This window comes from Sander lucioperca, chromosome 19 (assembly GCF_008315115.2).
Source record: "Sander lucioperca isolate FBNREF2018 chromosome 19, SLUC_FBN_1.2, whole genome shotgun sequence".
Taxonomy (NCBI): domain Eukaryota; kingdom Metazoa; phylum Chordata; class Actinopteri; order Perciformes; family Percidae; genus Sander; species Sander lucioperca.
In genome coordinates, this window is record NC_050191.1 from 19,177,432 (window position 1) to 19,194,434 (window position 17,003).

Genomic DNA, 17,003 nt, shown 5'->3' on the forward strand with positions numbered 1-17,003 from the left:
GTAATTCTGATCTCTTGTTCTGGTCTTGTTTTCCTCACTTTGTAAGAAGAAAAGGAACATACATTAATATGACCTGTTGGCTACTTATGGCTTGCATTGTTTCAGAAAATAACATGTGACATTAGCGTGCCACAATATCCAACAACATTTTTTGCAATTTAAACAGTCAAATTACATACAATCCAAAGAGTCTAAGAGCCAGTGAATTATGTAAAAATGTCTGGCTGCTATAATTAAGACATCTGGGAAAATAAAATCAATTTTACACACAATTATTAACACAAACACGTGTTCAGAAGACATTCACAAACAGAAGCATGAACACACATTCCAGGGCTGGTTTTGGATTAAATTAAAGTAAGTGGATTACTATGCGGATGAGTAAAAGTATAATTATAGTTATTTTCAACCTGGGCATTATTATACCAGGCGTTATTATCCCAGTTTGTTCCATTATGATGCGTGATTGTGTTAACATTTTTTTGCCTCCTACATCCCTGTACCTTTTTTGTATTGCCACTTTGATCTATCTAAACCATTTGGCCTCCATCTATGAGACCAAATGGTGTTTGAACATTTTCACCTCAAAAAAAGTGATTAAAATGGATTCTAAACACAATGACTCGGATTTCCAATTATTCATGGCTTAACCTTTTCAATTCCACTGTCCCACTGGCTTGACAGTCATAATAAAATCATAGTGTGCAGCCAAACACTCATCAAATCCAAACAATTTTATTTTAAATTCTAGTAGAGATCCCAAAGTTTCCAAAGATCCCAAATAAGCTAGAATGAATTTTGAGGAGACGTGTAGAAAATAATGCACAAGACATGTAGAATATTTTCATTTGATGGAACGTTGCAGCCATAAAAAAATCTTGGGTTTGAATATTTCACTTTCTTTAGCTTAAATGAAAAGCTGATGATAAATATTTCTGTGTATGTATGTGAGTTCATGTTACATGTTAGATAATGTGGAATATGATTACTTTTTCAACCTTAATGTCATTTGAAAGCAAACATTTAAGGAAAACAGATGTTAAGGGACTGTGTAAAGTTTAATAAACATGTTAGCTTAGCTAAAATAAGCTAGTTAGAAAGTAGATGTAACACATTTCATGTCATGTGAGATGTAAAGAGATGTAAAGGGATTGGTGACATTGCTGCTTTGTTTCCTAAATAAATATTTTTAAGTGGGTTAGTTTGGGCTGGGGTTCAGCGCTTAGCAGACGATACGCTCATTTATACTTTTACAGAGCAGGACATGACTGCTTGTTCCATAATAACTTAACACAGCTCAAACTATTATCTTAATATCCTCCTTACTGATAATACCCAGCTATTTCTCTCCTCTCATGTTTGGCAGTCAGCACTTATTTGAAATTCACGTTAAAACAATGTATCTTTTCATGCTTTAGAAACTCTTTTGTTGAGAGAGTCGTTAAAGCCTTTGTTTCATATAACATGTATTGTTGTATTTCTCTCGTCTTCACTTGGAGGAGCACTGAAACTTACACCTCCCACCTCAGCATAGTGTACTACCCAATACCTCCAATTCATGCAACCACCCACACACATAATTGGTGTTCCATGCTAACCTGGTAGAGAGTGTGGTTCTTGTCCTTGAAGCAAGGTATGAGGAGGGAGTAGATCTGCAGGGAGTAGTAGTAGGCAGCCAGCTGGAGCGACAAGGCAGAGTGACACTGCTTCTCAAAACACCTGTTGGCATCTAGTACCTGGATGGAAAGATATGCAAATGCAAATATACTCCACTTCCTTGATTCCAATACTTAACCCGTTCAATTAAAAATATCGCACAGTTCAGTTCATAATGTCCAAAAATAAGCAGTTCAGTAGACCAAACCCTGTGTTTCACTGTGTCAAACTCAGCCAGTTTGTCGTAACGTCAGTCTTATGTGAGTGGCGTTAACAAGCTCTTGAAGTAATAGCTATGTAATATCCACTCCAGCAGTTTAGTATTACACTGAATATGGTGCAAGTGTTTAAGACTCATGAGGGATCTCAGTTCCGCCACTTGAAGGTTTCTTTGTCTTATATTTCATTTTCTTAGCTAACCCAATACACTGACTGCTCCTCTGACAGCTGGGACAAGGTGGACAGGGGCTACATATTGCATTGTAGGAATGCTTATAGTATGTGTAAATGTTTTTGTTTTTTTTAAAGATAATTTTTAGGCCTTTATTCGACAGGACAGCTGAAGACATGAAAGGGGAGAGAGAGGGGGAATGACATGCAGCAAAGGGCCGCAGGTCGGAGTCGAACCTGGGCCCGCTGCGTCGAGGAGTAAACCTCTATATATGGGCGCCCACTCTACCAACTGAGCTATCCAGGCGCCCAGCATGTGTAAATGTTGATTGACTTGAGGGAGACATGAAACTATGTGAGATATAAAGTGTCCTGTATTGTATGACGATCGATCTGAGACCGTCACAATGTCATGCTTTTGATGAAACTGCTCCTGTTATAAGTCATTCAACAACACTACTCCAGTGCCTTTTAAGTGTGACTTTGATTTGACAGACTGATGATGCAAACTGTCTAACACAATAGCTCATCTAAAAAAGTTAAGGGATCAGTAGAGGATATGGATTCACTCAGCCATTTGCCAGAATGGGAAAATAATCAGAAATACAATCACACTTACATTACCAGAACCTGTTTGTATGTGTGTCTAAAAGTTTGTGTGAGTGTGAGTGTGTGTGTACAACTGTGTGTCCACCTACCTGAGGCAGGGCCAGTAAGTAGGACAGAGCCAGCATCATGTCCCTGGGAAATGCATCGTTGGCCAGCTGCAGCAAAACTGGAAAAGGATGGAAGGATGGAGAGAGAGAGAGAGAGAGAGAGAGAGAGAGAGAGAGAGAGAGAGAGAGAGAGAGAGAGAGAGAGAGAGAGAGAGAGAGAGAGAGAGAGAGAGCGAGAGAGTAAAGAAAATAATTTAACTAAAGCACTGAGGATTAACATCCAACCTTCCCCTCTTGGACGAGTTTCATCCATCCCACGTTTGCTGAATACAGACGACAATGCCTGTCAGAATACACCTCTCTGTGGGCCAGACATAAGAGAGGGACGGTAAAAATAGAGGGATATGAGAAGAAAAGTGGGAGACAAAGTCAAGAAGCGTCATTAAAAAAAACCCAGACTTCTTGGATTCTGTCCATCTTCTCGCTGGGCTTATGCGTTCGTGTCTGTGTGCGTGTGTTTGCATACGCTGTGTACAAATGGCTGTGGTTGTGTGTGCATGTCTGCGCGTGTATGTGCGCGTATGGTGTATTGCACAGGGATTATTCATTATTCAAAGAGTAAGTACATGCCCACTTCTAATAAGTGCTCTCCAGATGAGTCCAAACTTTATATAAGTGCACTTTAAAGTTGAATCCCCTGAATGTCAAATTAGCTTATGCATATTGACAGCATTGACAGGCAGAGGAGGTTGATTATAAGAATCCCCAATTATCTTTGTTTAACTGGTTTTGACTTGTCTGTTTGAAACACTAATCTGGCCGAGCAGGTCATGTTGAATGTAGTCTATATCGACGACGTTTCATTCACAGGATTGTTCCGGTGCCGCTGGAGGGTCTGCCGGATGTCTCTCATTTCCGGCCTGACGTCCCTACCCTAGCAGCCTCCTACACTTTCTTTGTGTTGGCATTCTAAACTCCGGTCAATGCGGGAAACATCCTCCGAGCTAGAACCGACAATCAAATTATATTTATCTTTTTTTTTTTGGAGTGAAATTGTCATCACACACTCGACAGCCATTTTAATTCCAGAGCACGCCTTCCAACGTGCACGTTTCACCAAAACAGATTCCTTCTCGAGTCTATTTTGCAGTGGCACCATACCTACATCTGGCACTTAGCGCCGCCCAAGAAGATTGTGAATGGTTTGAAAAAAAAAAAAATGCCACTAAATCAGAGCATGTCTTTCTCCTATTCCGGAATGTTGTATATGTACTTTCTGCCACTAAGGGTCCGTTTCAGAAAGCAGGTTTAGTGAAAACTCTGAGTTTGTTAACTCTGAGATGAGGGAAACTCTGGGTTTTCTGTTTCAGAAAGGGAGGTTAATCAAACCTGAGAGAGAGGGGTAACTTCAGCCCGTTTCAGAAAGAGAGGTAACTTAACCTCAGAGTGAGTTACTATGGTAACTGAGCCTGTGAACCTAACCTGGTCGGGAGCAGGTTTTCTTCAAGAAACCTCGAGTTTCTCTCAGTCTCCTCCCTCTGACACAGTGCACTTTTATTTCCTCATTCATTCATTCAGTCTGTATCAGGTGCATTTTAGAGCAGTTTGTTATCGGCATGAATAAAAAAACAGTGTCTGGTTTATTAACCATGTTAGGCTATAAAACGTTTTTGTTCCAAACATGACATTTCCTTGAGTCGACGATCCGTTGATGAAGAAGCTGTATTACTTCGCAGGGAATTAAACATATGTCAGGAGATGATATTGAGGCCCCGACTATAGATGGATTTTCATTTCCATAACTACCTATTTGAGCGGTATCATTTTTCTTCTATCAGTTATGTAGCCTACATAACCTTATCCGTCCTCATATCACTAACGTCACCCATCGTGGACATGCTCTACATTCCAGCACATTCTTTGTGTCGCATTACATTTTTTGCAAACGGCAGTTTTCTTTACAACATTGGTGATGCGGCGCATTGTAGTAAAGCCACTGTAGCGCCATCAGAAGAATATGACTCACTCTGAAACGTGTTTTAAACGATTAGAGTTCCCTGAAAACAAACCAGTAAGAGACATTAAAAAGAAATAAATGATTGTAAATCATAATTCTGTTAATGATGGTGCTGCAACCTCAGAATGGGTTTAGTAGTAGTTTACTTTTTCGCCCGCAGGATTGCACCTAAATCAAATTATAGGTGTAGCCTACTACCATTCCAGTTTTCACCAGTAATATTATAGGTTACCTGTGATTAAATATGAAATTAATACACTATATTAGAGCTTACGCATTGACTCAAGCAGCAATTTTCTCCCACACCAATTCTAGCTATTTTACAGCAGCCGCTGTGTTGCTTTTTTTTAAAACTAAATACATGTTCAAACTTGCTGTATGTGCATGAGTATTTCCGCCGACCCGTTTGTTTGTGGTTGTTACCATGGTGAATCGTAGTATCATGGCTCCATTCATGCTGCCTTTTTATTGTGGTGGTGCACACGCTTAACTCTGAGTCAACCTACTCTGTGTTGATTGAACCAACTCAAATCAGCTGTTCTGGAACCGAAAACTCAGAGTTTCCCATCTCAGGGTAAATCAACTCAGAGATCAGGGTTAGACTCAGAGTTTGTTAAACCTCCTTCCTGAAACGGACCCTAGGAGTCTCTCATCATAACAATAACAAAAGATGAACTTTGATGATGCTGTAAAGTAGCGTGGGATCATGGGAGTTGTTGTCTTCATTGTTAAACAACCAACATTGCCAATTAAAATCTATCTGACGTGAATCCGGCAGAAATAATGTTCACGGACAAGTTAATGTATTTAAGTTGTATTCACGTTATGTTTAGTCACATTTATTTCCGTTATGTCATGTCATTCTAATGAAATAGCCGCAGTGTTTCCCACAGAATCAGATTCTATTTGTGGTGGTAGCTGACCGTCGAGGGGACATCATTCAGTTAGCCGCTGTAGCAACACAAATTCAGCCGAGGTCTGATGCCAGAACGCCACGACTCCCCGCCGGACCAGCAAACATTCTGCTGCTGGTTAGACCCAGGAGGCTGGGGTTTGCGCTAGCTGAATTGGAGTTGTTACTGTACAGCGGCAAACTGGAGGTCTGTCACCGGAGCTGTTGCTCTCCTCCTGGTAAAGTTTTCTAGTGCCGGGGAGGTGAGGCAGAGGGACCGCGGGGTGTCAACAAATTACGTCACTACTGGATTGTTACAAACTGACTTGCAATTAATGACACAAAAGTTTGCTGTGCGGCAGACAAAATGCTGTATTACTGTTACTACTGTAAGTGTAATTCTGTGACGTTGTATGATTTAAAATGACTCTCTTACATTTCATCTCACCTAAAAGTTAGAGCAACTAAGGATATGATGCCATTGACAGGTGACCAAATGTAATGTATTTTTACGTTGAATAAAATTAAACATTTATCTAGGTTTGAACACTGTTGGAAACCTTTGGTATAATGTAGTAAGTTCACAGCATTTAATATTGTCGTTTTAAGATATTTCAATGCAGAAATGTTACATATTATACTTAAAACTGTTGAGTACAAACAAAAAAATAATACAAAATGTGTGCCAATGGACACAAATCAAACTAAAACTTTGGAATGCTACAGCCAATTATGCAACCTCACAAAGAAAACAAAAACTGTTCTAACAATGTTTACTTTGGGCATTGATTTGTGGAACAATAGTATGCATCGACTTAAAACAAGGTTGAACAATCAAGCATTTTTTAGTATGCATACTGATTTTAGCACACTTGATTTTGACATTTGTCCAACGTTTTTTCCATTTTTTTTTATACTCAGAAACATGCTTAGAGTTAGTTAGCAATATGGAATTGGGACACGGCCCATTTTTTCGGTGTCCCTAGGGCTGCTGGGATTTGGAGTCTAGACGGAGCTTTGGGCAGAGGGATGGACTTTTATCCCAAACTGCTGGCCATATGGACACATCAGGCAGACACAAGGATGAATAATCACACACATACCATTATGATTAAATCTAGATGAACACCAAACACTGCAAACACACAGACTCCCTTAGTTAATCACTCACTAATTCACTCACTCACAGTCGGAGAGAGCAGAGAGAAGCAGAGGCAGACAGAATGACTTTGTAGTCTCAGACCAAACGAGAACAAAAGCCTGTGTTGGTGATAAGAGCCTGAGACAAAACGGAACAGAGTGGAGAAAAGTGGAGCATGGACACTGGGAGAGAGGCGGGGGCAAAGGGAGACATATACTGTAGAACAAAATGCACACGAATACTCATATGTGCGCACACGGGCCAATACCTGACAGATACAGCTGGAGGTTCGGTGTGTGCATGTGTGAGCAGGGGTGGAATGATGTGCCAGCTTAAAGAGCCATAACAGCTTTCTTAAGCAGAGTGCCCACCCTTCTCCTTTTCCCGTTTTTCTCTCCCCTCCTCTCCTATCTCCCCCCCCCCGGGTTTCAATGAGCTACACCTCAGAATGAGCTGATTACACGCCTCTCTAAAGCTACTGATACCATCGGGACAGGAATTACCAGAGGGGTAAACACACACACGCACACACACGCGCACGCGCACGCGCACGCACACACACACACACACACACACACACACACACACACGCGCACACACACAAACACACACACACACACACAAACACAGAATAGATAACCCTGACTTAAAAGCATACAGTACTTCTGCTTGTGAGGGAGAGAGTGATAAAGAGACACCACGTGAGTGTGGGTGCGTGAGACTGTGTATGTTTGTGCATGCGTGTGCCTCCAAACATACATACACACTCCTGCTCCTGTGTCAGCTAAATCGGGCACATTGTTAGTGGGATAGTGAGACAGTGACTTATTACTATTTCCCTGTGAAGGCAATGTGAAAAGCAACTGATTATGTCCTGGTCAACATGCGGCCAATGGCAGCACTCCATGCTGTTTGTGTTTTTGTGTGTTTGTTTGTGCGTGTGTGTGTGTGTGTGTGTGTGTGTGTGTGTGTGTGTGTGTGTGTGTTTGTGCGTGTGTGTGTGTCCCTCTGTTTCCCCTCACACCAAGTGCCCCTTTCAGCACCTTACTCAGCTCAATCCCATTGAGTTACTTTCCACTTGTGTCATCATTAATTACCTCCACCTTATCTGGGCCAGGTGAAAAATCAATATATTTATTTTCTTAAAGGCCATCTCTTAGTCTGTTTTTTGAGGACAGCCGGTGTGGCGGGCCGATACGCGAGTCATTAATCGAAGGGTTGTTATCAGACGTTGATGCCGTTCAGACCGGCTTTTCTCTTTCTCGACACGTCGCGCTCGGTGGCAGCTCCGAAGGGAAGGTGACTTTTAAGAAGAGAGATATTCATTTGAAAGACAACAGCAGCGAGAAAGAGAGAGAGGATTTGGTAGAATGTGTGTGTGTGTGTGTGTGTGTGTGTGTGTGTGAGAGATGTGTGTATGCATATCTACGCATTAGCAGTCCATGGTCAAAGTGTGCGTCTCACATTCCTCAGTGTCCCTGTATTAGTATTCACACACACATACATTTGCTCTTTATTTTTGTAGTGGCATTGATTTTGGCGAGCAGCTGTGATCCATCACGCAGCATGGCCTTGATGTTTTGACTTGATGCAATCTCTCTGGTATCGCTGTGGTGATGCGTCATTATTTACTGTTGCCGTGGGATGCGTGGGAATACATTAATTAATCAATGTGAGGCTATTCTTCCCATGTTGTCCCCTAGTCCACCACATATGGGCTCCCTGGCTAGACGGATGAGGAGAAGAGAGGACAGGAGGAAGGGAGGGGAGCGAACCACGCTGCGCTTTCTGCAAACACCACAGCTTCACTGAGACAGGGCACTAAGAAACAGCTCAAGTTACACAACACTCACTCGATCTATCTTTAACACTTAGAAAGCACTTTCCAAGTGCTTCTTTTTTAGAATTTGTGAATTTAAAAAGAAAAAGAAAAGCATTTCTAAATTCAGGAAAAGCTCATTAGCCGACGTGCGAGAGTTTGGTAAATCAATGTAACAGTGGGTCACAAAATATTCCAACTGCACTACAAAAGCTTGTGAAATTAAGATAGATATTTAGGCCCTTTTGTCATTCAATAAAAAAACCTTGAAAGATATTTAGGCCCTGATTAGCCCAAAAGTTGCACTAAACTTGCACTACATGTTTGGATTAGTCTTCCTACACATCCAAAATGTACAACTTCTTTGCTCACACTGTATGGATCAATCAACCTGCCACAACGCTGGCAGTCACACTGAACTTAGAAATGGAAGCCTTGATTGGTTTTGCCCATTGACAATTTCAACAAAGTTAAATTAAACAAGATGGCCGTGTGCTAAAAAATGTTGACAACAAAGAGAACGGCAGCCTTACATTGTGCAATGGTTGAAGTCAAAATGAAAAGTCCGAAGGGACGGGCATGACCCACCTCTGATTGGCTAGTACTCGTTGCCTTCATTGGTTAGGTTTAGGCAAGAATATCAGGGTAAGCCGATCAGAGGGAGAGCAGGTCATGCCTTTGCCCGTCCATCCTGACCATCCGTTCTAGCATCAACCTTGTGCAATTCTACTATGTAGAGAAAGCATGAAGAAAAATGAAAAATATGGAGCTGCAGATGGCTGGTAGATGCAGAAAATATGGTCTGTCTGTTCTGCAGCAAAGTTCAATTTTATTTCTATCACAGCACTGTCTCAGTGGCAACAACACGTAAAGCACTACGATGTTATTTAAAACAATCTCACTACAGTCTTCAACAGATTTTCTGACTTTCTGGCGTGGGAATTCGGACCGTGGAACATCTCAAGCTGTGTGACAGCCGACTTAAAGTGACCGATCTGGCAGAAATTCAACCTGATTCTAAAAGTAGTCTGGGGCTACCAATCTGGAATTAAAATATACAGTATGTGGTATCATTAATATTTATATCTACACTTTATCTTGACAAGTACCTGTGGGTGTCACTGTGGGTCATTTGTGTTTCTGAATGCTTACCCTCCGTAGCAGGAAACAGGGTTTTTCCTTCAGTTTTGGCCTCAGCCATTTTGCTGGTCCTCAGCAAAACCTCAGCAAAGTTTTCCTGAGGCATGTCTTTGTAGGACGAGTACACATCTAGACTCTGAGAGCGAGAACAGAGAAGAGAGAGTGATGAATGACTACCTAATACTAGTCATTGTTCCGAGGGAATCCCAACACTTAGAAGAGCAGATCAGAAAATTACACACAGAGATGTGATTAAGGTGACTGTGATTAAGGATATGACAGATGGAGTAAACAAATGAACTTCAGAGCTAAATAAAGCCTTTTAAGACGGAGCCTATTGATTCATTTATAGGATTCTGTCTGAGAGGTGAACAATGAGTTCTGAGATCTCGCCGGCCCCAGAGCTGTCGCTTCAACACGCAATGTTTCCTGTCTATCTTTGAAGCTCTCACTCTATCCATCTTTCTGTCTTGTTGCATTTGTCTCTCTTTGTCTCTCAATCAGCCTCTCCTCCCTCCCTCCCCACTTCCGTCATTGGAACAGTTAAGGTAAGAACCAATCCCATTGATCAGGCGGCTCATAGACAGATGGACGTGGGGAGCCATTATTGGTAGATGGATGATGGAAGATAGATGAACGCTGGGGATGGAGCGGAGGAAGGGATTTGGAGAGGCCTATTAAAATGTCATGAGAAGAGATGTATCGGCCTTCTCTGTTTCCCCTTGCATCCACTCTTTTAGCTATCCACATGATTTGTGTCTGGGAGTAAAAAGCCCAGTCCTAGGCCAGTGCGACCATTTTCTAGGCATAAAGGTCAAACTACTCTTTCTACTCGTCTTTTCTACTTCCATAACTCCTTCTGTCGACATCCTTTGCTTTTGAAGTTTTATGGTATTCATATCTGCCCCTCCATCTAATACATATAATACTTCTTCTGTTAGTGTTATATTTTCGACCACATGTCCAATTTTGTTCGCTGTTATTGTACCATCACTCTTTAGTTTATCCTGCTTTCTCTAAAAAGCACTGTTAGCACTTCCGAAAATGCTTTTGGCATTAAAACTACTTAGTCCAAAATCAATATTCATTTTGAAGGAATTTCTAAGTCATAGGAGAAAATAAATCTAATTAAACGCCTTAAATCATGAACCTACTCTGGCATTTTTTTTTGTAATTTAATACGGTGACATGAGGTAAAAACAGGAGAAAAAAAGGACAACAGGGATGCAAATGGAAGAAAAATAATGAGCTATAAGACACACGAGTCTTCAGCCACTCACCAGTTCTACACAGGGATCATCAATGAGTTCCTGATAAAAAGGGCTACAGCCTTGACGCTGCAGGTTGGAGTTCTCACACGCCCCATCCTGACTAGTGGCTCCTGCACCGTGACCCTGAGGATCCATCAAAACATCATTAAACTTTCACAACATGCCCACAGCACTGTCATCTCTCTCTGTCCCAAAGCTCACATCCTCTCGGTTTTTCTCTTGACTAAGAAACTTGTGACCACGAGCTGCCCTCCCAAATCGCTGCTGGGACCAGAGACGCCATTAATCCCCACCCCGGCGACCGCCGAGGCAGTCCAGCCGCCAGCAACCGCCAGATTATGAAATATTCAATAGGCGGGCCAATTAATTATGCAAGAGATGAGCTTTTGATTGGTTGTTTTTTGGATGAGGCCTATAAAGTCTGTGTGCAAGAGCGTGTGAGATATGGCAGCAGGGGCTGACATGTAACTGTGCCTTTTCTCTCACACACACACACACACACACACGGTGAAACACACATGCTGTGCCACTCAGGAACCAGTAGAGTTAAAAAAAAAACATGCATAAAGCAAATCATGGCTCTGTTATTGTTGGCTGCTTGATCATGCCTTTTACAGCACACTACTGTCAATTCAACACATAAAAACCACACACACAACAGAAGTTAGTTTGTTAGTTAATTCATTAGGCCCTTTATTGCCCCTGACATAGAAAACCAGATCACATAAATGAAAAATAAAACAGCCAAAGTGTTCTTACTTGCAGCGGCCGAAGGTAGTTGAGTGATTCCTTCCACCAGCGGTGGTCGCTGACTGCGGTCAGTACAGCCTTGGTGGTCAGTCCTGTAGTGGTCAGCACCTCCATGGTCTTAGCTGTAGTCCTGTGCAGCAGGTCCCCCGCTGCCCCCACAGGGGAGCCTACAGAGGGAGCGCAGGCCTGGGACCAAGCGGATGACAAAGGCAACAGGATGGATAAAAAACATGACGGCCACGTTATTCTAGTGTATCACTCTTGTATCTTTGTGGTAGTAGAAGCTCTATTACTTGAAAACATCCCGCATTAGTACAGAATCCTCTGAATCCTTTTCCTTACAAATTAAAAAGCAGGGGTTCTCTGATCGCTACATCTGTAATGTTATATTTGACCAAAGGACAAATTTGGAGCTGTGGACCCTTTATTAGGTACTTGAGAGGAGCACTTTAATGAGCATAGGGCTCTTTGTGTTGTTTGTGTTCTGCGTAAGGGAATTACAATATGCACTATTTAGGCAGCACAGAGCCCAGCAAGCCCTGCCTGAGAGACATACAGTTAATAGTTGTACAAAAAATGTGTCAAAAAGTCACACAGTAAGCACTAGGTTGTGTAGTGCTACGTTAGTGTGGAGCAAATTCATTACACAAATTGTTTTTAGAACTACATGAAGCAGGTAATAAAAAAAAATCTGGCTCCTCTGGCGCCACCTACAGTGTAATTTGTAAAAATCCACAGCTCCCTGTTCAGATGCACCAATCAGGGCCAGGGGGGGGTGTGTAACTGCATGTCAATCACTGCTCATGCACACGCATTCATTCTCCCTTGAGGGGGGAGGGGCTTAGGATACTGTTCTGAGCTTTAGCCGAAAGGGGCGAGGGAATGAGAAGTTGTCGAAGTTCAATTTTTTTGGCTAAGTCCTGGATCTTCACAATCATACCTACAGCACCTTTAAGTGTAAAACACATAATTTTACTGTTTTATGGGGGGTTATGTGCCAGAATGTTTTAAACTTCTGCTGGTTGACTGGAAATGGCTTCCGGTCTAGAAATAGTCTGGCACATAACCCCCATTAAACGGCAATTTGTTGATTTGGGTTTTTGTACAGATTAAAGAAACAAAATATAATGTTTTAACTAGTGAGCTTTAGAAGTGCTGGTAGGTGGTTGTGTTAGCTCTGGACAGAGCCAATCAGCTTCCTGCTGTAGCTTCATGTTTGACAGTCAGACATGAGAGTGGTATCAATCTTCTCGTCTAACTAAGTTTTCATTATCATTAAAGTCAACAAAATGTAACAAAGGAATGGTGCATTGTACTGTGAATTACATTCTTGGGGTATTTTTGAAAGTGTGCCAACAGTTTTCATGGTATGTTGGTTGCCGCACAATTGAAAAGGATTTTAAAACCAAATTTAGAGGGCCAGTGGGCCGGGGCCAAATCGTTTAGTGCCTTTCATCAATACTTTATTTGGCAGGGGATTGAGGGTCAGGGAATGAAAAGAACCCAAACACACATACACTCAAGATGTTTGAAGAAAAAAACAAAAACAAAAAAAACAGGAAGATATAAAAGAAAAATGCACCCACCGACACACACACACACACTCACATACATATCTAGGGCTTAAATATACACAAGTGAGGAGTAGGGACATCAATACAACACTAAAATGACAACAGACACTTTCAAATGAGCAGCCATCCACACACAAAGGGGATGCAATGCAAGTCATGAAACATTAACAGCCACTCAAGGCATCATAAAGCTGGCGGTGCTGAAGGAGAGGAGAAGGGGAGGCATAAATAAACCAAGCGAGCGGAGCAACCTTAACACTAGATTTACACCTCATCAAATATGGAGCAATAGGAAAACACACAAAACAAACAAAAGCAGAGAGACACACCCACACAGGGATAGCAGAAGAGACTACAACTCAGACAAAGAGCAAGCACATTAACATGCAGGAAAAACATACAGAGAACAACACACGCAAACCTTTACAGAGTCTGTCTCGTCGGCCTCTCGTCCACTCTCAGTAATAACAGGCTCCATTTGATAGTTAACTACCTGGTACAAAACCTAAAGGGCAAAAATAGAGAGGAAGAAGGAAAACAAAACTTGAGACTTATATGATATTATCATACAACCTGCTATTTGAGCAGAGCAATCTCACTGGATACGTGGATCAATTGAAATGTTGTTATTTGGTATGACTGAAAGGCAAATAGCACAATGGTGAAAAAAAGAAAGACGTTTTCACGGTTATCCTTAAAAGAGAAAAGAAACTAAAATGACCAACTCGCGGTGTTTGTCCGCCAACCGGTCAAGTTGAGGATTATGTCCATTTCTGTCCAGACTTTGAAGGAATTTAATAAAAGGTATTAGGTGTATTTTTTGGAGAAACGTGGATGCTTCATACACATCTTCAGCCCAGTAGCACAGAAGATCTATATAATCACCACAGTTTCAAGATTAGTATGTGACCAATTCAGTATCCGACCAAATGTCCCCCTTCTGTTCCTGTTCCTTTTGGATATAAAATGTCATCACTTAGTCATTTTATCCTATTAGATATTTGTGTGAAATGTTGTCAAAATTTGTGCAGGAATTCTTGAGTTATGGCCAAAATCCAATCAGTTCATCCATAAGTCCAAGCGGATGTTTGTGCCAAATTTGAAGAAATTTCCTCATGGTGTTACGGAGATATCGCGTTCACAAGAAAGGAACAGACGTGAGGTCATAGCGACCATTGACCACCAAAATGTAATCAGTTCATCCTTGAGCCAAATTTTAAGAAATTCCTTCCAGAGTTTCCTGAGATATAGCGCTCACAAGAATGGGACGGACAGACGGACAACCCAAAAACATAATAAAAAAGAAAAAGTGACCAGAATTGAACTTATTTGAAATGAAACAAAGTGCTGTTCAGATAGGACAGGATATGATATGATGCATTAACTACGTTGGATTTTGTTGTGGGCTAGACTAAGAGCGTAGTATTCATACTACAATTTGACTAATAAGCAATTAGTGTTAATAATTATGGTTCCACTGCTGACTGGGTCTCTCAAATTACATGTTATGGTCGTTTGTATATTTAGCTGATTATTTTGCATAACATTCTTCCAATTTTAAGATAATGAAAAAATACTGGCATCGGCTCTAGTAGTAAAAAGATAAATAATACATATACTGCGAACTGGCTAATAAAAACGGGTCAGGGGTAAGGCTAACCAAATTTTAAACTGCCCTGATCGCCCACTCTTTGAGGAGTTTAATCTGCTCCCCTCAGGTCGCTGTTTTAGGCTACCTATGTTAAGAACTAGACATGCCAGGGATTCTTTTATTCCTGTGGCTATTAGGAACCTGAATTCACTTGATTGACATGTCTTGAATGTGTGTTGATGATGATGTTGTATGATGTGATTATTTATTTATTTATTTATTCCTGTCCATGTTCATTATGACAGATTTACCTGTGTACTGTCCAACTGGATTCTGTCATTGGTTTTGGGGGAAGGAGTGTCTCCATTGATGTGGTCATGTGTGTCCTGTGTTGTGTTTACAATGTTGTTGGCATCTGGTGTGCTGTTTCTGTGTATGTGTTTTTAGACATCCTGCTGCACATTAAATTTCCTTTTCTAAGGATAAATAAAGTGGAACTTGAACTTAAAAAGCCATATTGATCATAATCATAACAAGAGGTAAAGAGTGACCTGGGTTTGCAGGTCACTGGAGGCTGCCAGGAGGCCGTGGATGTTGTCAGGGGGACAGTGGGTGAGAGAGAAGGCTAAAAGCTCCTGCCGGGCCTCCAGGTTGCCATAGCCCTCACACTGACCGAGCAGACTGCACACGTCCCACGCTGGACTGTAACCTGGAGGGAGAACACATGGAGGCAAACAAGAAGGGGGAGGTAAGGCAGAGTAAGAGTAAGAGAGGAAAGGAGAAAGAAAGGATGATGTGTTTTTAGTGCAGGAGATAACAGCAACCTGCGATAAACGAATCGATAAAAATATTACCCAGCAAGGGGAGATGAAGCAAAATATAAGGTCTAACTGTCAAATGTAAACACACAAATTGGCTCTGTTCACACACAAACATATCACCAAATATAGGTGAGCAGAAGTGGTTTTCATTTTCTATCTCTGTCTTTCTATCACTGCTAATCTACTCTGAATTAGATAGAAGACCGAGGCATAAAAACACACAAGGTAAAGCCCACACACACAAATGCTGCATGAAATCTAAGAATTTGCAGATGTGGAGGATATAATGTTGAGATATTGATGAAACAATAAAGTCTAACCTTCCAAGTCCTTGGGGTATTAATATACATTTAAGTCTAAAACATGCTTCTCCCCGAAGAAGAAAATATTCCATCGTAATAACTGTGCCACATTTGTTCCAGCTTCATCACAGTCAAAAAGCAACACGGCTGCCCGACTTAATTCTTGGAGATTCAATTATTCCCACTGCGTTCGCAGACAAAGAACACCGGTGCTTATCTGATTACACCTTCTCTTTCTCCCAGACACCTTTTTCTCATCCACGCTGTCTCCCGTTACTCAGCACTGTGGGAAGACTCAGGGAAATTGTATTCACTTTAATTTTTATGTGGCGTAACACGAAGCGGGATCAGACAAAATATCAACTTTGCAGTGACCACTTTGAATTCCTTCAGGGATACTCTGAGGAGTTTGCAGTCTAGATTGGAAGATTATTGTGACATGGTTGTCCTAATTATTGTTTTTGTGCATAACAGACACAAAGTCACTCAACCTCCACTTTAGGCCATCCAAGGAAGGATGTAAGAAGCCCAAAGCGAGAAATTCTTAAGCGTTAACCATTGTGTTCTTAACCATTACAGGCACCAACCTAAAGAAACACCAAAGAGCTCAAACATAAAACAAGAAATACTGCCGTGACATAATCATCATCTTTAGCGTGACACTCGCTGAAGTTCACAGACATTTTCAACACCTCACTGGAGACGTGCCATGTGCCAGCCTGCTTCAAGACCTCAACCATAATCCCTGTTCCCAAGAAGCCAAGGACCACAGGACTTAATGACTTCAGACCTGTCGCCCTGACCTCTGTGGTTATGAAGTCCTTTGAGTGCCTTGTGCTTTCTCACCTCAAAGCCATCACTGACTCCCTCCTGGACCCCCTGCAGTTTGTACTATAGAGCCAATAGGTCTGTAGACGATGCAGTCAATTTGGCCCTCCACTACATCCTCCGGCACCTGGACTCCGCAGGAACCTACGCCAGGA

At 41.7% G+C, this 17,003-nt stretch overlaps 1 protein-coding gene across 2 annotated transcripts in view; it reads right to left on the reverse strand.

Annotated features, from left to right (window-relative positions):
- nbas (NBAS subunit of NRZ tethering complex) overlaps positions 1-17,003 on the reverse strand; it is a 157,978-nt gene that overhangs the window by 73,192 nt on the left and 67,783 nt on the right. For both annotated transcript variants that reach the window (XM_031321691.2, XM_031321689.2), the window contains 7 exons: positions 15,449-15,606; positions 13,728-13,811; positions 11,742-11,918; positions 10,992-11,105; positions 9,724-9,847; positions 2,745-2,821; positions 1,599-1,736 (listed from right to left, as the gene is read on the reverse strand). In XM_031321691.2, coding sequence (XP_031177551.1) covers positions 1,599-1,736; positions 2,745-2,821; positions 9,724-9,847; positions 10,992-11,105; positions 11,742-11,918; positions 13,728-13,811; positions 15,449-15,606 — 872 coding nt within the window. The remainder of the gene's footprint in view (positions 1-1,598; positions 1,737-2,744; positions 2,822-9,723; positions 9,848-10,991; positions 11,106-11,741; positions 11,919-13,727; positions 13,812-15,448; positions 15,607-17,003) is intronic.